The sequence below is a fragment of the Cyclopterus lumpus genome, chromosome 22 (assembly GCF_009769545.1).
Source record: "Cyclopterus lumpus isolate fCycLum1 chromosome 22, fCycLum1.pri, whole genome shotgun sequence".
Classification (NCBI taxonomy): domain Eukaryota; kingdom Metazoa; phylum Chordata; class Actinopteri; order Perciformes; family Cyclopteridae; genus Cyclopterus; species Cyclopterus lumpus.
In genome coordinates, this window is record NC_046987.1 from 2,999,941 (window position 1) to 3,022,564 (window position 22,624).

The following is a 22,624-nucleotide window of genomic DNA, read 5'->3' on the forward strand; positions in this document are numbered from 1 at the left end:
GAATAAATAATTACTAAAATGACTTTATGTGCACCATGACCTTTATTTCATGTTATTTTGACCCCAGCAGCAGCAAAGCAGTAGTGTAACATTTACTGTGAGAGAAAAAAATGGAGATACTTGCACTTTCTTCACTATTAGAGTCAATATTTTTATTGGAGATTAACATTTTGCATTCAAAACAGAAATTAAATATGCTTCTTGATATCGCATTAATAATACTTAAATAATATGACAGCGACCATTATGCCACCAAATGCTTTAATAATTTTTCAGATAAATATACAAAACACATGATTTGTTTATATAATGTATCTTCATTGTTATAGAATTGTTATAGTTATTAAACTACCCAACAGTATATACAAATTGTATAAAAAATTCAAACCGGTCTTCAAATTTCTGCACAAACACTGACTTGAACATGTCCCAAAACATCTCAATTCATATTCTTATTTCAACAGCATATTCTATATTATAACAGCATACAATGATGACATTTTGGAAAGGCATGGATGTAAACTGCAACATGACGACGAAGTTCCTCCAAGTGAGGAAATATCCGCACAAAATGTATCGAAAGATATGAAAGACGCATTCTAATACCAGGCGTGTCAAAGGCAGGTACATGGAGTGACACATAGTCCAAATTCATACCTGTCCAATTAACTCAATAAATACAATGCCACGGCAAGTGGAATGTACACAGTAAACACCACAGTGCATTAGATTATTAGGGAGGAAAACACAGATGCCGATTCATGTTAATCCATCGAAGCAATCTTCTATACATGGTTTTAATGACAGGTTACTTTGATACAACGTGATTTCACCTCACTGGGTAAGGGGTTGTTGGGAGGTTGTCATGGGAACCTGGGTATTGATGGTGATTCGCTGCCTGGTCTGACATCGAAGCATCCCTATGATGGCTCTTCTGAACCTGCAGGAAAAGATCAGCCACTCATTATCAATTTAAAATACAGAACATCACTAAGACATTACTCAACGATGATTGAGTGGCTGAACAGGTAGTATTATAAATAAACAATAATAAATAAATAAAATAAAATAGTTTAAATACAGCTGCAAAGAGATACAAAGAGACACATGAATGAAACAACCACAAAGAGGCAACAAAATCATCACCAAAAAGACCAAAAACAATTACACATCAGCATACACATTAACGAATATCAAAGCATTATGACGAGAAAGAACACTCACTTTTTGTTGGCAATAACATAAATGCAGGGGTTGTAAAAGGTGGAGGACTTGGCGAAGAGTGGAGCAATGATAGCCATGGGGGTTGGGATGGTCTTGGGGTCACCAAAAGAGGCCCAGAGACACACCATGGAGTACGGAGACCAGGCCACCAGGAACATGACGATCATTACCATGGACATCTGCCGGCCACACACACAGCAACAGCGGTAGTGAGTGTCCTCGAGGCAGCTAAACCATAGCTTCATGCTAATGTCATTCATTCGTTCGCCCTGTTTGGAACCAATGTAATGATCCAGTTTGGTCTTACTTTAGTAATTCTTAGAATTTAAAAAACGCATCAGTTTCTGTACATGACCATTTTTATCGGATGGATTAAAAAGGCACACATAAATATGGAGAAAGTAACAAAAAAAAAACATATTGGGTCAGATGTGAGTTATTGCGTGACTATGATTGATTCAAAATTCAATCCAGGTGCATGTGAGACATCCAATCTGTCAACATTGTGACTGTCACCTTATTGTGTACACTGTACACAGGAAGCGTGATACAAAGGCATCGATTGAAACACCGATTGATCGGTTGACTGACAGCGAATCGTAATGTTGGACAGCTTTGTTAAACCACTAGAATGATGGGCTACGCCAAAGCTTCAGTATTCACCTTGGTGACGTTTATCTGATCTGACCAGTCAATGTTGATGCTGTCCAGGCAGTTATTGGCTTTGTACCTCTTCACAGTGACCGACACGTTGTAGTAGCAGTAAAACATGGCGGCCAGAGGCAACACAAAGTTCACAGCAATCACAGCCATAGTGTAAGAGATGAAGGAGCTGCGGAGGGAAAGTTAGTGATAGAGATAACATACAATCAAACACACTGGAGTATGTAACCCAAGTTCTACTCAACTAGTAGTGGGTAGAAGAAATGTAACGTATCAGCAGTAGTAATGGTATTTAATAGTAAATATAATTACAGTTGTAATAGCATGCATAACATAGTAGTAGCAGTATAATAATCTGCCACTGTAACACCTTCTCCTTTGGCTTCAATCACTGGAGCCAACCCATTTAAAATGTATGCATGGCCAGTGTATTTTGTACTATTCATAATTACTTTAGTATCTTTTTGTACAGTAACTGAAGGCCCCTAGTAATCAGATGAACTGACGAAGATATTCTTCACATTTCAGCAGCGTAACCTGATGCGCTGTAGTAAATAGCCTTCACTGGCTCCCCGTCCCACAACGGATCCAATACAAAATCCTTCTCCTCACTCACAAAGCCCTCCATAATCAGGCCCCCTCCTACCTCACCGACCTGCTCCACCACCACACTCCATCCCGTCGTCTCCGCTCCTCTGATGATCTCCTGTCCATCTCACATAGGACCAGGCACCGGACGTGGGGTGACAGAGCCTTCTCCATATCTGCCCCCTCCCTCTGGAACTCTCTCCCCAAACTCATCCGAGACTGCACTGATCTTTCCTTATTCAAATCGCAAATCAAAACCCACCTTTTCAGAACTGCTTTTAATGTGTGATTGTTTGTTTTTGTTTTTGTTTTCTTATCAGGGTCCGAGCGACTCAGAAAGTCCCTATTTATTTGTTTTACCTGTATTTTAGCTATTCTTATTTTTTTATTTTTAGCTTTTAGGATGTTTTAATTATGTGAAGTGTCTTTGAGTATTATGAAAAGCGCTATATAAATTAAATGCATTATTATTATTATTATTAAATGTAGATGTTAGTGGAGCACTCTATGACGGCGATTGGTGAAAACATCCCACCTACATTGAGGGTCCTATCTCGAGCAGAGCTGTGCCATGCCGTGGAAGTGAGGCATCAGTGTGCTTTTGTATTGTTGTTAGCATGGATTTACTTCACAGATTTAATATAGAATATAGTTTTATGGTTAGTTTTTATACGGTTCTAGTCTGTGGGTATTTAATTTTTGGGTTTCCGTAATCAGTGTTGAATTGGACGCACTGTTTTTATGGATAAATAAGTTGAGACACACCAGCTGTGACAACTCAAAATCATCACAGCAGTGTGAGTAGTGGCAGCGGTATTTCATTGTCATTATTAGGGAGCAATTTCCTCCAAGTTTGAAAACAAAAGGATACCAATTCTGCCAGGTGTAAAGTATGCAATAACACCTGCAGTCTGCTGATAACTCACGCGTCATTCTGTCTCCAGTTGATGGTGCATGTAGCTCCGGTGGGGTCGGGGGCGTAGCCCGCCCAGCCCACCACGGGCATGGAGGACCAGAACACAGCATTCAGCCATGCCGCCAGGATGAGAAGGTTGTATGACTGCATCGTCATTTTCTGCCCTGGAGAGACAAATTACATCTCCATTCACAATGAAGGTCAGGAAAGTCAGTGTGGAGATGCTGGTTTCATTAAAGGACCCTCAGTGGGATTGGCATTACAACAGAAAAGATGTATCTCATCAGAAACATGGAGGTGTTCACTTATGGTAACCCCCCCGTTATAATTTTTATGTGTACAAGTAAGTTCATTTTTGTCTGGGTGGTGGCACTAGAACAAAAGGTCAGGGGTCACCAATAACCCTGGGGATCAGGAATAACTTGATGAGTCACCAGTTTATTATGTGCACCAAGCGAAAAGAAATATAAAAACAGATACCTAGGTCTGGTCTGCAGATAGTGAGGTATCGGTCGATGGCTACCACCGTCAGCAGGCCGATGCTGGCCATGCCGAAGAAGATGTTCAGAGCTGCATAGATCTGTGGCAGAAACACAGAGATTACACATAGTAGCTAGTCAAACAACATGGCCCTGTTGCTGTAGTTTAGGCCTTGATGTTTCCTTGAGGCTTATTGGTTCAAACTAGTTGCATATTTTTCCTTCTTTTAGGTTCATCCATACATTTCCATAGCAGCCGGGGGCTGATAAGTACAACCCAACTAGCACGTTAACGGATTCTTTAGTTGAAGGAAGCGTTGTCGTGTTTGATCTTTCAACGTGTTCTAACTACCTGAAACAAAGCCATTGGTTTTCTATAAGTCCAACTAGGACGGCAACCGACAATTATTTTCATTATCGATTATTTTGCTGATTACTTTGTGTTCATCAAACACACGCTTGGTCAATATGGTTGGTTAATATATTTAGTTGAAAAGAATATATATATATAGTTGAAAATAGTTGATATATAGTCCAAACTTGCTGAAACGTTACCATGTTTGCTTCTATTTTTTGATAAAGTTATAGTATTGTCGCATATAATTCCAAATGAAAGTGTTTGAAAGGTTTGCCCCGCACCACACAATGATATAAATATGATACATATTGATACATCATTTTGGCAACAGTGAATTCGGATTCATGTGTTCACTGTGATGGATAACTCAAAGTCTGGTTTGCTCGTCGTTGATTTTACAGCAACAACGGCTGCCTGGAAGATCGGACAACCACTGGTTTTCTGTATGCCCTATAGTCAGCAGCCATTTTAATTATACCTGATGTTCAGCCCAGCTCAAGCACTCTGGGCTCCCCTGCTCTGCTTCTCACTGTCAACTAACATCCTGTGGCTCAGTATAGCTCTGCGATAACAAAGGCTGAAGGGAAACATAATCTGCCAGAAGAATCCCAACACGTGGCCGTGTGCAGTGCAGCAGCTGATGTGAACGTGCCTCCGCCTCACAAGTGGATTCTTATGGTAAACTCAGAAAATAAAGCTCAGGTTGTAGAAAGCATGACGACATGGAGAACTACATGGGTGGTAATCATCTCTTCATAACCTGAAACGTTTATTGTTATAACAAGATGTTTTTCATGCCATGTCAAGATATTTTTGTGTTACAACAAGATATTTTCATGTAATTATGATGATACAAACGTATCACATGATAAGAAACTGTTCTTGTTTTATCAATTAGTAAATTATCTTCTATATAGTTTGGGAATCTTTATTGTAGATGTAGGTTGTTATATAAGTAAAATGTACATGTGAAGAAACATTCCACCCACCTGACAACCTACGTAGCCAAATTTCCAGCTGCCGTGGATGTCTGAGGCCGCGGACATGGGATAGCCGATACCAGCCACTCCAATGTCAGTGAGAGCCAGATTGATTATAATAAAGTTAGTGGCAGTGCGCAGCTCCTTAAACTTCACAAACATGAGCAGCACAACAATGTTGCTTAATAAGCTTATGACACCTGTGAAGAGAAACAAAAAGCAAACGGGTAAAGTGTGAGGTAAGAGTCAAACCTGCAGCACCTCTAATCCTATATTTATTACATACATTTTGTATACAACCAAATTAGAAACATTCATTATTTGTCACATTACCTGAAAGGTAAAGAAAACACAAAGTATTTTAAGTTATATTTTCCTGTGATGGGTCCTAGACTGTATTCAAGTCAATAACTCAATAATCAATCGATTTTTCCGTTGTTATTGTTATGGTTATTCGTTATGGTCAATATTTGTTGAGATGATTATATGATCTGCTGCCACTAATTAATTCATTAATTCCACCTTTGATTTTCCTCTGTGACAAGTCAACCCAGTCACCAGAACAAATCATTGTACTTTTTTTTGCAAACCACAGAACACATTGAATGTGGACGTTTCTGAATAAAAAATACGTATTATATATGTTTCATATCAGCCTTGTATAATGCTTGCAGAAACGCTCAATGACCCATGGTTACCGTTGGGAAACGATTGGGTAGGTTTAAGCCATGAAACTACTTCATGATTTGTGTTCAAATAACGTAACATAACATTGTACCGTAAATAACATTGTACCGTAAATAACAACCGCCCTTAGCACACTTTCTTACGCAACGTTACATAAGAAGCGTAACGATATTACTCAAGAAGCATAAAGTCAATGTTTACTTTTGGTTTCACACAGGACACGAACAGCGGTCTCCTCTATGAAAGTGCTGTGTTTGTTATGCACCCTGAGCAGATTTCTCGCTTGTGATAATAATAATAATAATAATCCATTTAATTTATATAACGCTTTTCAAGATACTCAAAGACACTTTACATTATACACCGTAGACACAGCTACGGGGAGCAATGCAGGGTTAAGTGTCTTGCTCAAGAACACATCGACTAGGGCGGGGATTGAACTGCCAACCTCTTGATTGAAAGACGGGCATGATACTCGTTATTACACCACGCAACTTTCAATAACGGTCGCTTTATATATTATTTCACTTGATCTGCTCGACGCTCATTGTATTTCAGACGTCAACATTCGACATACAGTATCCGTGGTTTGCAGAAACGTACAATGCCGACATGTTTTCCTGGCAGCTTTTGTGAATCTGATTAATTTGGGGAATTTAGATGAAAAAGAGTGCTGTGATGGGAGCGAGGCAACAACGGTTTGTTCACACAGCAAAACACCACGATCCATACAAGATGGACGGAATCTTAAAAGATAAGACAGGAAGAAAAATGGTGATGCTGATTATGAAAAACCTGTCAGTCACATTCAGTCTTAAAGAAGTTACCATGAGAGAAATAAAAAGTAGGAATTCAGAAACAAGTCTTGGAATACAGTGCCAAGACCTGGATCAGTTACATAATGCTATCAGAACAACCAAAGGGTAACAATGGACTAGTTTCATGTTTTCTTAACAGAGTTTTCATAAAAATGTAATTCCTTAGGCTGAATGAATTTGTTACACAGCCAATAATACTCCAAATCCCATTTCCTCCCAGCTTGCTATTCATGGTTTGACAGTTAAATGTGAGATGTGTTGAAAGTATGTTTGAACAATTGACTCAAGAGAGCGACACATTTTGACTGTACACGGTTTCTACAGAAGCACATCAGTCAGATAATTCACAGCATTCACATTATTCATCATCTATTTCTGCAGCCTTTGGTCCTCTTTGTTACCTGCAGTGATAAGATATCCAGCCACGATGTTGTGCTCCAGTTGGGTAAAGGCACTTTTCCCCCCGTAAAGTGCAACATCATCTGAAACATTGACTCCAGAGTCAATCCCCATTTTCTGAGGTAAGGAGACAAACACAAAAGTGGCCCTTAATTAAAGTAAACGGTGTTCCCACTAGTCTCGGATGGAGAATTACAGGGAGAGGTGATCAAAAAATAAAAAAGAGAGACGTAGAGAGTCGGTATTGCAAAATGCTTTCGTCAAACTACAATCTGTTGGGTATTGTTGTGGAGTGGCGGTGGGGGAGGGGAGGGGGGGGATTACTACATACCACTGGTCCCCCGTCCCCAGTTAGCAGGAGGCAACAGGGCTGACCAAGAGAGGATTAACGCTCACGTGGAGTTGCTTGGCTCTGGCCAAGATGCTTTGACGTTACAAAACTGCAGTTGAGTTAATGCCTGAGCCTCAAACTGAAGACTGTTCACTTCACACATACAACCAAGGCTGGATTACCAACTGGCGACCCCGGTCTTTATTATTTATCACTTTTGCCTGGCGGTTTAGCAGTTGCTTTGTCTGAACAGTGGTTAGAAGGCCTTCTAATAATAATCCTGTCTGGTTCTTTTAACCATCACTAATACATCTTCACAGAAGCAAACAGAAAGATGCCGTCGATAAAACATCTGAAATACAACATAGTGCTCCAACCAGACGCTGGACACTTTTAAGATCGTATGTTTTTAATTAAAATTAAAATTGTATACTGTTTGTTTTATCATTTGTGTATATGTATGTACTTAACACAAATAAAATAAAATAATTATTATATATATATATATATAACATTATAATTATTATAATATATATATATATATATATATTAAAATATATATATAATTATTATATAATTATTCCATTCGAACCGCTTATCCTTTTTAGGGTCACGGGCCGCTGGAGCCGATCTCAGCTGACATTGGGCGAAGGCAGGGTTCACCCTGGACAGGTCGCCAGTCCAACACAGGGCACATATAGACAGACAAACATTCACATTTACACCTACGGACAATTTAGAGTCCAATTAACCTGAGCTTCAAGCTCCACACAGAAGGACCACCCAAACCGAGATCCGAACCCGGGCCCCTCTTGCTGTGAGGCGACAGTGCTAGCCACTATATATAATTATATATATAATAATATTGTTTTAAATATATATATATATATATATATTATATATACAATATATATATATATATTTTAAAATATATATAAATTAGATATATAAAATTAGATTATATATATAAATACATATCTAAATATATATATACATTATATATAATGTATATATAATATATATAGTTTTAATAATATAATAATATTTGTATTATTATTACTATATATATATATATATATATATATATATATATATATATACACATTATCTATACATTTAATAACAGTTCTTGAGTAGATCTACTTTCCACCACCGAAGAAAACGGACCCGTCACAGCTCCATGTACATCCGCATCCAGGACAGTAGGTGGCACTATACGACTCTCGAGTAATCTCCTGTGAGGAGAAGAAGAGATTGAGAAGCGCCCTCTGCATTGATCCACTTCCTCTTGACATCATAGTCGCTTCTTCATTTCGATAAGACATCGCCTAGCAGATAAACATGTCGGGGCTTCTGAGGACCATCGCTCGCCGCGCTGCTCCAGTCCTGCGGGGACACACCGTCACTCAGCGGGCTAACCTCTACGCCGCCCCGGCCAAGGAAAAGATCGGCACAGTTGTAAGTCCGCTGCTGTCGCTGGACCATTGCTAGCTAGCAGCCATTAGCTTAGCTGTCCTTGGCTGGCGAGGTCAACATGTGTATGTGTCAAGCCAGCTGGGTTCGGTCTACGGATGTATTTCCTTATGAAAACCAACTTATCTACTGACCACATAACTGAGTTTAACTGGCTGTATGTCCGGTAAAGTATCGTTTTCACAGCCCTGTATGCTGGTGTAGAGGAGAGCAGGGCGGCAGCATCCAGTACAGAGCAGTACAAAACAACCGAGCTCCACACCGAACCGACGGTTCAAGAAGCGACCGTGTTAACTGGCGACTTTGAACCAACGGGTCCGTTGTTGTCGTAGTTACAGACAGCTGTTGAAAATAGGAAGAGAACACGTAGCTGCCCTCGTGAATGCCGCATTGTTTAATTTGTATAGTATATATTATGTATATGAGAGGGGTTGACACTTCATTACAAAATTAAACCAAGCGGCATTCACGACGGCTATACGTGAAAAGTCGCCAGTTAACTGGGTCGCCTGTTAAACCGTAACACCTGCTTCTATTAACAGAGCCCGGTGTTAAACATCCATACCTAGCAGATAGACAGAGACCACACTAGACGAGCCACATCTTTCTGGGTAAAACCTTGTTAAAGATAATCGTAACGCAGTGCTTCCTTCAGGATTTTGGGAGTTTGTTGAGGGTAAAATGCACTGCATCAATCTGATTCGTCGAGAGCAAATTAAAGAGATTATATCTAAATTGTTAACCATGTTGTGCTCTTGTTTTAGCAGTGGTGGAATGTAACTAAGTACATTTACTCAAGCACTGTACTTCGTCAAATGTTTGAGGTAGTTGTAGCCTACTTTACTCCAGTGTTTATTATACATTTGATGTGTACGTTATACCTGTAGTCCAATAAGTCACAATATTAGTTACTTGTTGGGCTACTTTGCTGATTGTTAATTCGAAATATATATGAAATAATAGACTGTGATGTATTAAGTAAAATGGACCTGTACTTGTAAAGCGCTTTTCTAGTCTTCCAACCACTCAAAGCTCTTACTACATCACATCATTCACCCATTCACACACTGATGGGAGGAGCTAAGGTTCCACCTGCGCAACATCAGTAACTAACATTCACACCTCGTAGGCACAGCTACGGGAGCAATTTTGGGGTTAAGTATCTTGCCCAAGGACACATGGACATGAACTGCCGATTCTCTGATTGAAGGACGACCCTGCTCACCACTGAACCACAGTCGCTCCTAAAGTAGTATATAGTAGCCTGATTATTAAGTGTAATAAAGTGGTTAAAATTAGCTCAAACTTCACCAGCTGCAACATTAAAGTGACACATTATAATAATCAAGAATTATTATCCAGTGATATAGGCCGAATGTAAATACTGGCCGTCCATTCTGTCTTTGTCTCGCACCGCTAATTGGTCAGGGACTTTATTTCCCTCTGTTTAGAAAAGGCTCACTAATAGGTAAAATCCTCTGTTGCCAACCTTTTTGCTGAACATCTACATATCCAATAACACGTTTATGAGGTACAGAAGCATAACTTGCTCCAATCAACACATTGAAAAGGAAAAAAAGACAAAACTACCACAGCAATTATTTTTCCGGTAGGCTGCCCAAATGAGCTGCGTGAGGAAAATGATTGATTCCAAATTGTGTCGCCGGGTAAACCAGGTGTTATTAGCTCTTATGTTATGTAGCAGGGGAGATGGCGATTGGCTGTCAGATGACTAAATCCTCTGTCTGTCGTCCAGGAAACTATCATTGGCTTGAGCTTGTTCTCCCTGGCCATCCTGGGACCATCTGGATGGATCCTGGCTCACTTGGAGGACTACAAGAACAAAGAGTAAAAGGGACCTTTAAGTCTATCTGCCTCCAAGTCTCCCGTCTACAATGACAACCTGGGACCATCATCTTGTTCCGCTGCAGAGAAGAATATGGAACATGTTTTACCTTGACTCTTCTACCTCCAACAGCTCCGCTCCACATCCCAGACAGAAACCATCTGTTTCCCAACTCCGATACATTGAAAAGTGTACTGTGGTTCTTCTCTCTTAAACAATGTTACAAGATTAAATGTTAAACACAATTATGTCGCTTGATGTGTATATTCAATGTGTGTATGAGCTTTGGATTCTTGGCGCCTTAGAGCTTAAAACAAATGATGCTCATAAAAAGGGAGAATAATGAGCAACGATTTGCTGATAATTCTGCAGGTTAACCACCCATAACTTGAGGCCACTCATCAGCAGTGGTGAAAGAAAATCTTTACTCAAATAAAAGTAGCAATGACAAAGTAAAGGGAAACGCATCTAAAAACAGCTAAATGAACTCAAAGGCGAAAATAGTCGTTATGCAGAAGAGCCTCTTTCACAGTGTTACAACATCACTGGATTTTACTAGTAACTAAAGCTTTCAAAAATGTGTGGTGAACAATGCAATACTTGTCTTTTATTTGAGTTATATAATTTATTAGATTGACTAAGAACTGATCTTTGTCTTTTTCCACTGATGTTCACTTGTATTTACACAGGCAAGAGAAGTCCAAATGTTGTGTGTGCTGGTTGGCTTTCTTTGTCCTCTGCAAGGAACCAAACTAAAGAACAAACGCATATTCACTCCTGCTGCCTCTTGATTTAGTAACACAAACGCAGCCCTCCCAGGTGCATGCTGGTCCTGTACCTGCCTTAACAATCGTGGGTGCCAATTGAAATAATTTTACAACGAAAACAATAAGTGAAACAAATAAATAACCCCTACACTGCTTATTGTACACGGCAAGATGCATTAAAGAAAACACGTTGAGTACAGGATGGAGGGGCGAAAATAAAAGGATCCTCTATTTGATTTTGTCCCACACGGACTTCCATACTTTCACCAGCGAAATCACTTGACCGGAAGTGCTTCACGTGACAACCGACTTCTCGTCTGACAAACAGCGTATTTTGTGAAGCAGGTAAAAACGCACAACTAATTAACCGTGTGGTCAATGCTAAGAACTAACCAACTCGTTAGTTAGCTAGTTGCGGATTAACTGAGCGACGGTAACTCCAATTTGGAACCAAACCTGGCACAATGCGCTCCTGTTCATGTCGCTTCGCTTAATAATAATAATAATAATAATAATAACTGCCGTACGTGCAGAAACCGGACAATTTAGCAGAGCGTTAGATAATAAATAGCAGCCAGCCCGAACCGAAGCTAACCTATATTTGACACCGTATTTTAGATAACTGACGCATTGTTCTGCAACAACTCTAACCAGCTAACGTTAGCCTTGAACACGTTAAATCGGCCGTGTTTTTGCGTGGTGTGTTCTCATGCTGCTGCTCTGTCTCCCGTGAAGACTGAAACCGTGACCTCGTCTTATCCTCTACGTCCCGTGAGCCTGCACGATGAGGCTGGTCATTTTGGACGACTATGACCTGGCCAGTGAGTGGGCAGCGAAATACATCCGCAACCGAATCATCCAGTTCAAGCCCTCCGCGGAGAGATACTTCACTCTGGGTTTGCCTACGGGTGAGTAACGCTCTTTCGTTTGTTTGCAGACTATTTTCTGTCACACTTCGTGAACGTGTCTCGTTGCTTTCAGGGAGCACCCCCTACGGCTGTTACCAGAAGTTAATAGAATACCACATAAGTGGAGATATCTCATTCAAGCACGTGAAGACCTTCAACATGGATGAATATGTAGGTGAGTTCAAGTTCAAGGTTAACTAATTAACTCGGGTAGGTAGTCTTCTTCTTCACTATTTATTTAAGGAGATGACACTGGAGAGAAAGTGCTCTGGCTTTAAAGTTGAGGCAGGGTATCACCTCACATCCGTATGTTAATGGCCGATGCCAATATTTAGAGAGCAGGGTGGCCAATGGCCTAAATGTATTGCATTTGTTATTGTTTGTTTTGCATCTGATAAAAAAAAAAATTCCATGTCCACCAGGGGGCGACTCCTCCGGTTGTATAGAAGTCTCTTGTTCCCTCAAACATTGTAAACATGAGTTCATGGTCTCGTTTCAAGTCTTCTTCAATACAGCATACTGTTAATTTAGCAAATTGTGGTCCATTGCGAGTCAAACAGACCATAAAGGAGGGGATGCTTGACAAACACAGTCACTTTCTTATCTCCCATAGGCGGACATTGTCTTGGATAAAGGGAGTTGATGCATCATAGCTGAACGTCACAATGGCTCCAATTCAGTGTTTTCTTTTTTAGCCTTATTGTTATTTGTGTAACTTCCTCCCCCTTGTGGCCCAAAGGCCCGCAGCAGTTAGTTTTGCTCCACTGTCTATCTGGGCCTTAAGATGCAGCCAATGATCTGAAGGCTGGATTCATAGACTTGCATCGCTTTGGTAGAAAAATAAAATGTAAAAAGGTTGATCCGCTTGTCCCCCAGGTCTACCTCGTGCTCATCCCGAGAGCTACCACTCCTACATGTGGAACAACTTCTTCAAGCACATCGACATTGATCCGGCCAACGCTCACATCCTGGATGGAAACGCAAAGGACCTGGAGGCAGAGTGTCAGGCCTACGAGCAGAAGATCTCAGCGGCTGGAGGAATCGAGCTGTTTGTAGGAGGTCAGACACATGGTTTTCCTTTACATGTTAGTATGTCTGCCGTATCTCCTTAGTTGTAGATGCCACAGGTATCATTTCATCTAAATAATCGACACAGCAAAGAATCGCAATATTGTAACGACACACAGAGGCCAAGTATCAATCTTTTGTTAAATAAGCTATTCATTTTGCAAAAAAAATGAATGAAATCTTTTGGTAACAATTGCTCTTTCAGTGCAACAGATGGCGGTGAGTTTTTTTTCTGCCACAGTCATAGAGTCAGTTTGATTGACAGGAAGTTGTGCATAGAAAAGGTGGAGGCTCGGTCAGTCCGTCTGCTAGACTGACCGAGCCTGTGCTGCAATGAGAACGATTAAAGTGAGATGAACCCAGTTAAAAAAAACTGACAAAATGCAGAATTTATAGCTTAAAAACTAATATATCTCGATGGATTGCATAACTCAACTTATCGTAATATGTTTATCCATGCAATACGGTCGTGATTTTAGTATTGTGACGCCATCATACCGTGAGCCCACCCATAATTTCATCCCTTGGGTGCCGTAAAGCTTCTCTTTAGCTCCGCCTTTGTTCCTTCTCGTGTGTCTCTGTAGGGATCGGCCCTGATGGTCACATAGCGTTCAATGAGCCCGGTTCCAGCCTTGTTTCCAGAACCCGAGTGAAAACGTTGGCAAAGGATACTATTGTGGCCAACGCTCGTTTCTTTGGCAACGACCTCACCAAGGTTCCCAGCATGGCGCTGACTGTGGGCGTTGGAACTGTCATGAACGCCAAGGAGGTCAGATTAACGAGCAGTTCTTTTATCCCGATGTCCTACGTAATCTTATGTAACCACATTAAGATATTCTGTACCAAACATTCACTATTTGTACACACTCTAAATAAGGTCATATATTTGAAGAGAGATATATTGTCTAACTCTTAATGTTCCTTCCTTCCTGGATCCATGTTCTGTGCTCAGGTGATGATTCTGATCACAGGGGCACACAAAGCCTTTGCTTTGTATAAAGCCATAGAAGAGGGAGTGAACCACATGTGGACCGTATCGGCATTCCAGCAGCACCCGCGCACCATCTTTGTCTGCAATGAGGACGCCACCCTGGAGCTACGAGTCAAAACGGTCAAATACTTCAAAGGTACCAACACCAGCGCCACCTGTATACTTCTATGAGGGGCAGCTGTTGGTCAGTGGAGAAGTGGTTAGCAGATCCGTCTTTCAACCAGGGGGTTGGTGGTTCAATCCCCGCCCTAGTCGATGTGTCCTTGAGCAAGACACATAACCCTGAATTGTTCCCTGTAGCTGTGTCTACGGTGTATGATTGTAACATGATTGTAAGTCCCTTTGGATAAAAGCGTCAGCTAAATGACATGTAATGTAATGTAATATGCGGAGTGTCTGTAGAAAAGAGTTTCTCACTATAGAGTAGAGAATCTTTGTGTGTGGGTGTGTCCTTTGCATATTTATATTCGTTATGTTAAGAAATATAATCTTCACAACTGAACACCACTTTTGTGATTTTTAGCAATCGCCACATTTAAGACTCATAAAAAGCTCCCGAATTCACCAGAGGGGTCTTTACTGACCTAATTTATATCGCGGAACACACATTTTAAATGACCATCATCTTGTGTTAACTACATACCTCATTTTAGACATCAGACCAAAAACACATAAGAGAAAAAAAAACATTGATTTTTGAGAGGGGGGAACCGGAGGTGCAAGAATGCCGTCTCATTCCTGCACCTCCATTGTAATGCAAACAATATTAGTCATTTCCTGTTTGTGTATATCCACCATGATGTTATTATCCTTTTTGTTTTCCTTTGCAGGGTTAATGCATGTTCATAACAGACTGGTGGACCCAGTGCTCAGCATCAAGGACCAGCAGAAGGAAGAGAACTGAAGAGGATGTCCCTGCATACAACATGAGTGGGCGGCCCTGTCATTCTGAGGACCCGTTGAGCCAGTGTTTGAGTGACGGCCCTGGCCCGCTCTTTTAGTCAATGCATAGACTTGAACTGCCTTTGGATGATGTCGGCAGATGATAATGAATGACAGGTAAACAATAGACGGATACATTCCCTCTGAGGTTCTTTGTTTAGCAGTTTCCATTTGAAGGGATCGGAGCGGTTCACTCAACCTAATCACCGCATGTCTTGGTGGTCCTTGGATCAGTCGTCCTGACGATAACCATAAAGCCTTCATTCTGTTTGGTGTGTGTGAAGAAAACACAGACGACTGTCTCTGAATGAAACAGTACAGTTTATATATTTGATAACTCTTTATGTTAGCTTTGTTTTTTCTTTAGATATATATATAGATGATAATGTAGATTGGTGATGTCTGTTAAACCAACACAAATAAACGTGGTCAGAAGAGACTTTTGACTGGTCAAACTGTTGCTCTTGTGTAGTTGTGCGTAGTCGCACTAGTCCCAGCCCGGCACCACAGAAGAGGTGTCTGTGAGGACCGGACTGGAAACATAATCCATGCTGGGACTCTAACGTCAGTCCAGGGGGGAGTAACCTCAAATGTGCATAAATAAATGCAGGATGAATTTTAACTTCTGGATTTGAATCGCCATACAGGGGAGTTTTTTTTTTCCAGGAAGCCAAACAGCATGTGCTGAAGCCCTTTGGGGTATTCTTTCTGTTTCCTGTTAATACCAGTAACTTATCTTTTAATTTGAAGTACACACACAACCTGTTACTCTGCTCCCCTTTATTAATATTTTCCCTATTGGCGTGTTAATATTTGTACTGATTCCTTTTGGTGCTTTCTGTATTATTCCACCAGGTCAGCTGAATAAACCCCTCTAAAAGCCAGAGCCCCCATTCAGCGATCACATCCCGCTAGGTTTCCCAGCATGCAGCAGTAAAAACAAACAATTCAATGTTTATAAGAAAGTAATTGCAAACAAAACCACCACTAAGTGCCCATTGCACATGCTGAGCTCTGTCTTACAACAGTAAAAATCACATACATCTGTAAAATAACATTCTGAATTGTGTGTTATTACTATTGCATGCTGGAAAACCTGTAGATGGGTCAACTGCCTTACTCAAAAGTAATATTTTTAATAATGTCCGAATTTGGCTTTTTCTGATATTATTGAACCAACCTGCGCCAACTGTGTTTACATGCACATCGTGGATCAGGGAACACTTTAGTGCACATGCTTACACGTAGCATATGAGTAACCGGAGCAAGCGTGGCTTACTGGTTGGATCTCGACACACACAAAAGATGCTGCAGCCTGCTTCTTTTGGTCAATGTGTGTCTGTTTGAGTGGACTTAAACTTAAAATATTTAGATAGCTTAAAACTAGGGAGCATAGACAAAGCAGAGCTCCTTTTCAGTGTTTACTAAACATTAAGGCTTTGGGGCCGATCACACCAAGATGCTTTGGTGCGGCGTGTTTTTCAGGCAATTTTTAGACATGCATAAAAGTTGAGGCTTAATAACCTCTCCTGCTTTCATAATTACAAAGTATTTTGTAATTGTCGTTGTCAACAAGATAACTGTGGTAACTAGCACGCAAGACAGATCATAACAAGATTTTGCTCTTTCGATTTGTGGCATCCGCGTAGAAGAAATAATGCATTTGATCCTGAAACATAACCTCCATACTTCAGACACAACCTACTGTATTGCAGCTATTGATTGACTGCATTTTTTAAATAATAAAAATAAAAGTCTTGAAATCTGCACTTTCTCTGAAGCTTTATGATTTCTGATTAAATTATATTAAATTCAAGCTCTACACATTATGATAGAAATGATGACAAGAGAATCATAATAAATAACTACATATTTACATGAGCTGATTCACTCAGGTCAAAGGTCACAATAGCAAGTGAACTAGAAACACAGGACAGTATGTGGTATATGAGCAGCAGGCACCATGAAGCTCAGGCTGTCCAGCTGCTGCTCTGATGACCTCATATTCCTGCGCCTGTACGCGCCCTTTGATTCTAACATTGTCCCTTCAGTTCACAATCTAATAATGAAATACTTTTCATTTTTTTTGACAGACCCTTTACCTACCTTGTGAGACTTCTGTGGTAAGCAAGGATAACCATGGACCGGCATATTTAATCATGAATTTCAGCCTGGTAAATTGTAGCCAAACAACACGAGAAAGCTCATCTTTTTAGTGGATCTTTGAACGTTAAACATGATCCAAAATCATTTCACCGATGATTTCAGGTTTTATTACTTATGTAGGAGCCATTAGTATGGAAGCCCATTTTTGACACTGTGAGAAAAAAGGATGTGCAAGTCATTCATTATGAGATACTATCTCATAATTTATAATGAGATCTCATTATTATGACTTACAGGATCCTAATTTTTTTCTCATAGTGGCAGAATTTGGGCTTCCATACCTTAGTTATGTCTGTGTATTATATGTTTGAATGTGGAGCCTATCTCGGGTTGACGGCGGGCGGCAGTGTGTATAGGTATTTATATATATATATATATATATATATATATATATATATATATATATATATATATATATATATATTTATATTTATATTTATATATTTATATATGGGGCACAGGTGCACCTGACAGGTGTAATGATGCATGGGTGACGGTTTTTACCCCAAACAAAACACCAGAGGGAGAGCAGGAAACTAACAGACATCCAGCTGTGTGTAACAGTTCAGCTCCACACCTTCTTTCTGTTTATAGTTGTTTTCATTAGATCTGTTTGTCTATTAACTCTCTTGTCATTTCAGACCCGGTCATTCACACCTGATCATCCTTCATTCCCTTCACCTGGTTCTCACGCCCATCTCACCTGCAGCCCATTCCCTCGTTAGTCACTCACTACTTAGGTTCCCTCACTTGTCCTCTGCCAGATTGTCTTGTGTTTTGAGACCAAGTTCTCCAGCGTTCCATAGTCTGTGTCCCTGTTTCTGTCTGTTCTGTTCCTGCCGTTACTCCAGTAAAGGATTATTATTTGCCTACTCTGTTTTGTCCATTGTGCTTGGGTCCCTGGTCTTCGATCCGTGACACTGTGAACTATAATTAAAACGGAACCGAACGACCTGGAATCTCTTTGTAAAGCGAGAAAGGAACCGGATGTTCTCCCGCACCCAGCCGAGCGGCGAGTCACGGAGATCAGTGTTATCTGTAACCATAGTGATGTCGACAACAAGCTACGACCTTAAACAACCTTCATTTTACCAACACGGTCCGGTCTCCGAGCTGGACTAATAACATTGTTCTCAATGTTCGGCCATTTGTGAGACGAGAGCGCGGGGACCGTGTGCAAAGTGCAATGCGGAAAATACATCCCAGAGTTCAGTAGCTTCACTGTAGGATAACCAACATAATGTCATACACCAATGGAGTCCCCCTTGTTGTACTACAGGAACTATTTTTGAAGAAGTGTGAACAATATTCAATAGCTTCGCTGTAATAAAGTGTAGGCTGAAAATAATCAGTGCACGCACCAAATGGCTCCATACTGTTTAATCTATCAGAAAGACAACAGGTTGCATTAAATAACCTGCATGACAAAGATCCCATAACTGTATCATAACATGTATGTAACATATCTTTCTGGCAGGTGGGTTATGTGGCCCGGCTGCCACTTGGTGTCAACCCAGTCCTCCTCTCCAAGTCTGTTCCGGCGCATTTTGAAATACTGTCTGCAGGATGAAAGGAATATAATTTGGGTTTACATTTGCACTTACTCTATGGCTTTACTAAAGGCGTGTATAACCATATCTGTTTCCCATAATCTAATTAACATTACCCAAATCTGTGGCCAGCCTTTCTGGAGTCCTCGACTTCATTTGACCCTTGCAGAGGATCAACCACAAATATGCGGTTTGAAAGGGCATGAAGATACTGTTCTGGAAAGTAATATATTGTTAAAGCATGCCATCTTTCAAACTTACCAACAACAGCAACAATGATAAAATAATACGTTTTATTCATGTAAAACCTAAAAATCACAACCACAGTTGACACATTTATAGCAACATTGGAAGTATATTTATAGATAATCACAAGTGTGAGTAAATAAAGAAACAAACCATTTTAAATAGGCATATTTTAACATTTTACTTGAAAGTACTGAATGAATTTTAGTCTGAAAGTAAGTTTCACATTATGGATTCATACTGGGACTACCAATGGGATCCTGTAGGATGATTCAAGTGCTTTGTTTGGACAATAATTGTATTATTAGTTTTTTTTATTAAGATAGGGATGACGACCATGGAGACATTTAAAACTAAAAGAATCTTAAAATCAGTCCACATGCTACAGCATGTACACAATGCAGCTGCATTAGATACACATATCAGGATCGCTGTCTCTACATTTATTAATTTTATTTTATTAATTTATTTATTAATTTATTAAAAATGACATTAACTACATTAACACTTGTATTAAATATTAAAGTAGATTTAGTTGTATTTACTTGATTGTAGGTTGTTATAAATCTTTAAAGCAATGTTAAGATTGATAACCATAAAATACACAAACAATGAGCCATACATGAATGCTGTAAAGGTACATAGCGCCACATGAGCAGCTGAATACTCACCACAAACCTCCAGTGCACATTCCTTATGTTGACAAATCTAATGGCTCCATTATAGTCATCAAATGTGACCTGACAACATGCGTAAAAATGGAAAAAATAACTAATTTGCTGCAAAACTCAAATTGAATGTACCCAGTATGCATTCTGTATTTTCCTCCAACGGAACAACCAAAACAACTAAAGCTGCTTTTTCAAATGTATTGTTTAAAAACTACTTGATGTGAAGGATTATTATAATACTAGACTGAATGACTAGAAGGAGGAATCTGAAGTCTGCTGACAACTCTACAGACTATAATATTGAAATGATACAAGTATAATAACTATATACTCACCTTTTTTAACCCTTGTCTGGCCATTTGCTCTCTCGTGCCGTACACAATTATACCCATGGCATAGTGATTCATGAGGTATAGTCAGCCAGCAGTAGCCATAGTATCCATTGAGGATGGCTCTAATGTAACATTCAATTACCGTTTGGAAAATTATATTCCAAAAATGGAAGGTAATGAAGAGGTTCAAGTTAAGTCATGTTTACTTCATGCAACACTTTGATGAGTTTGTCTGACATCACACTCCAGACCAAAGTCTGGCTGACAATCTACTTTAATATCTGTTTAGCAATACAACTCATGACATTTTAACATATTTTTTAAGGTTTGATGCATCAACGGATGGGCTCATTAGAGATAAATGATCTACAACAACAATTTTAATAAGTAACTTGCCTTCATCTGGCCTCAAACTTTGAAATTCACTGTGCCGCAGGTTTAATTCAGCTTCTGTTCAGCATTTCTTATAATGTCAACCTACAAGCATAAGAACAATAATAAGCAGAGTTATTCCATTTGACAATAAATACTCTGGCTGTAAATTATATTGTCCTGGTAGAGAAAGCTGAGAGTAAACGTGAACATCATCATCATCATCATCGCTGACATGAACGTCCCCTCATTTTGTATTTATGACTATTTCATGACATTATTCATATAGTTGTGTTTTGGGATCTTCTAAGTACTTTTATGGAAGATAGACTTAAACATAACTGTGTCCTGGCATGTACACTCATTGTCAGGCTGTATAAATTAAAATGACGATTGTATCTGTGAAGTGCATATATTCTATGCTGTGAATCAGCAAAACAATACCTCTGTTGCAGGCTTTACTTGTGATGTCATGGCTGCTGCTCTTCTCGTCTGTGCTCCTCTGAAGTTCTTCGCCAGTGTTCAGAGTTGACTTGGAGCAGTGGTTGGAGCATTGTAGTACTTGGACCTCGCAGTAGGGTTCTTTCTTTGCCCGACCCTCCTGAGATTGAGTGATGTCCTTTGGCAGCAAGGTTTTGAGGAGCAACTGCTCAGAGATGTTATGAGCCATGATGTGTTCTCTGTGGAGAGCCATACATTTGTCTGACAAAGGCTCCTGGTCTCAGTCTTCTTTGCTTTTTCAGAATTGCGTGTTTAACGATCCCAAACCATCTCTCCACGTGGCAGTGTGTGTCCCTTGTTTTACTGGGACCAAAGGTGTCTTCCTCTGTGTCAGAGGCATACCTTCTCAAGTTCCCCAACAGCAGACCACTCCAAAGGGGAAACAGGCCTAAGTAGTTCTCAAAAAGGACATTGACAATGCCTGGGCAGAAGTATGGGTTTTCCCCATCATGTTGGGTCTTAGCATCTTCTTTTTAAAGGTCCCCCTTTACCTCCTCCAAGTTTGAATTCATAGGTAAAGGGAGATCTGCCAACCCTTGTGTGGGCATTTCGTCTTTCCTCTTGAGCCAGGAGGCTGTCCTGTATCGTGGATTTCTTTATTAAGTCCGGCATGGTCTACAAATTAATCATGACCGTATTGGTGTTGTGTCAAGACGCACAGTGAGCGGTCATTGAGGGAGTTTTGCAACCTGGAAAATCTAAACGTTGCGAACTCCTTTAAACCTTTGTCTGCTGTTTTTCTCCCAATTGATTGAGTGACAGCTTTGAGGTATGAAGCACTGAATACATTTGTGTTTCCTTCCATGTCTTCAGTGTTAAACAAGTAGCAAAAGCCCTGTCCAAGTAGCTGACAATGCTCTCCTTGTTGAATGACAGAAGAACCCTTTGAAGTAACGCCCAGCTGTAGTTTGAGGCACCGGGACATTTTTTGGATGAACTGCACTAGCCAGAATGTAATTGGTGGTATAGAAGTTTCATTTGTCAGCATGTCACAGACTGGGAGGGGAGCTGCATTCTGACCACCTCCAGGAAGAGTGAGAGAGTAGTAAAGCAGTCTTTTAGTCTGCCCAGGAACTCTGGATTCAACATTAATGTGGCATCGAGGTATAAGGTCAGTGGGGTCTTCTGTCTCAAGTGCTCCACAACTATGCCTATTCCGGTTTCAGTATACATGTGTACACCCAAGGGGTCAACTTGAAAGCGCTGTATGTACCCAGGCATCTTGTGAAATTCGGCATCACATTCCTTCATGATATTTTGAGTGAGGTACATCTCCATAAAAACATCATGTATTCTTTTACCCTTTCTGACCTCTGAACTGATCACTTTAAGAACATTTTTGTTCAAA

At 40.2% G+C, this 22,624-nt stretch overlaps 3 protein-coding genes and 1 long non-coding RNA gene across 5 annotated transcripts; 2 read left to right on the plus strand and 2 right to left on the minus strand.

Moving 5' to 3' along the window:
• Positions 1-598: 598 nt before the first annotated feature.
• rrh (retinal pigment epithelium-derived rhodopsin homolog) lies at positions 599-7,226 on the minus strand. The gene is made up of 7 exons (XM_034563383.1): positions 7,115-7,226; positions 5,218-5,408; positions 3,872-3,971; positions 3,402-3,555; positions 1,888-2,056; positions 1,225-1,403; positions 599-940 (listed from the first exon to the last, which is right to left on the minus strand). The coding sequence occupies exons 1-7, from the start codon at positions 7,224-7,226 to the stop codon at positions 835-837; spliced, it is 1,011 nt and encodes a 336-aa protein (XP_034419274.1). The 3' UTR covers positions 599-834.
• Positions 7,227-8,687: 1,461 nt separating this feature from the next.
• LOC117751490 (cytochrome c oxidase subunit 8A, mitochondrial) lies at positions 8,688-11,010 on the plus strand. Its single transcript, XM_034563386.1, has 2 exons — positions 8,688-8,901; positions 10,673-11,010. The coding sequence occupies exons 1-2, from the start codon at positions 8,785-8,787 to the stop codon at positions 10,766-10,768; spliced, it is 213 nt and encodes a 70-aa protein (XP_034419277.1). The 5' UTR covers positions 8,688-8,784; the 3' UTR covers positions 10,769-11,010.
• A 756-nt stretch (positions 11,011-11,766) lies between these two features.
• LOC117751489 (glucosamine-6-phosphate isomerase 2) lies at positions 11,767-15,898 on the plus strand. 2 transcript variants are annotated; one of them, XM_034563384.1, is made up of 7 exons: positions 11,767-11,874; positions 12,265-12,437; positions 12,511-12,612; positions 13,314-13,496; positions 14,090-14,274; positions 14,458-14,632; positions 15,327-15,898. In XM_034563384.1, exons 2-7 carry the CDS (start codon positions 12,314-12,316, stop codon positions 15,398-15,400), a joined length of 843 nt encoding a protein of 280 aa, XP_034419275.1. In that variant the 5' UTR covers positions 11,767-11,874; positions 12,265-12,313; the 3' UTR covers positions 15,401-15,898. The 2 variants fall into 2 exon arrangements, with proteins under 2 accessions (XP_034419275.1, XP_034419276.1); XM_034563385.1 differs by having other exon boundaries at positions 11,812-11,874; positions 12,265-12,612.
• A 3,197-nt stretch (positions 15,899-19,095) lies between these two features.
• On the minus strand, positions 19,096-20,199 carry LOC117751298. Its single transcript, XR_004611864.1, has 3 exons — positions 20,072-20,199; positions 19,271-19,370; positions 19,096-19,163 (listed from the first exon to the last, which is right to left on the minus strand). It is a non-coding gene; the product is annotated as an uncharacterized LOC117751298 (long non-coding RNA).
• Between the last annotated feature and the right edge of the window lie 2,425 nt (positions 20,200-22,624).

Excerpts from the sequence above, each read along its gene's own strand:
- LOC117751489 (XM_034563385.1), top strand. The coding sequence starts at position 12,339 with ATGACCTGGCCAGTGAGTGGGCAGCGAAATACATCCGCAACCGAATCA. Across the intron at positions 12,613-13,313 it reads CAACATGGATGAATATGTAG|GTCTACCTCGTGCTCATCCC; the intron begins GTGAGTTCAAGT and ends CTTGTCCCCCAG. Across the intron at positions 14,633-15,326 it reads AACGGTCAAATACTTCAAAG|GGTTAATGCATGTTCATAAC; the intron begins GTACCAACACCA and ends TTTCCTTTGCAG.
- rrh (XM_034563383.1), bottom strand. The coding sequence starts at position 7,226 with ATGGGGATTGACTCTGGAGTCAATGTTTCAGATGATGTTGCACTTTAC. Across the intron at positions 3,972-5,217 it reads TTGGCTACGTAGGTTGTCAG|ATCTATGCAGCTCTGAACAT; the intron begins GTGGGTGGAATG and ends TTTCTGCCACAG. Across the intron at positions 2,057-3,401 it reads AACTGGAGACAGAATGACGC|CTCCTTCATCTCTTACACTA; the intron begins GTGAGTTATCAG and ends TTCCCTCCGCAG.
- LOC117751490 (XM_034563386.1), top strand. The coding sequence starts at position 8,785 with ATGTCGGGGCTTCTGAGGACCATCGCTCGCCGCGCTGCTCCAGTCCTG. Across the intron at positions 8,902-10,672 it reads AGGAAAAGATCGGCACAGTT|GAAACTATCATTGGCTTGAG; the intron begins GTAAGTCCGCTG and ends TCTGTCGTCCAG.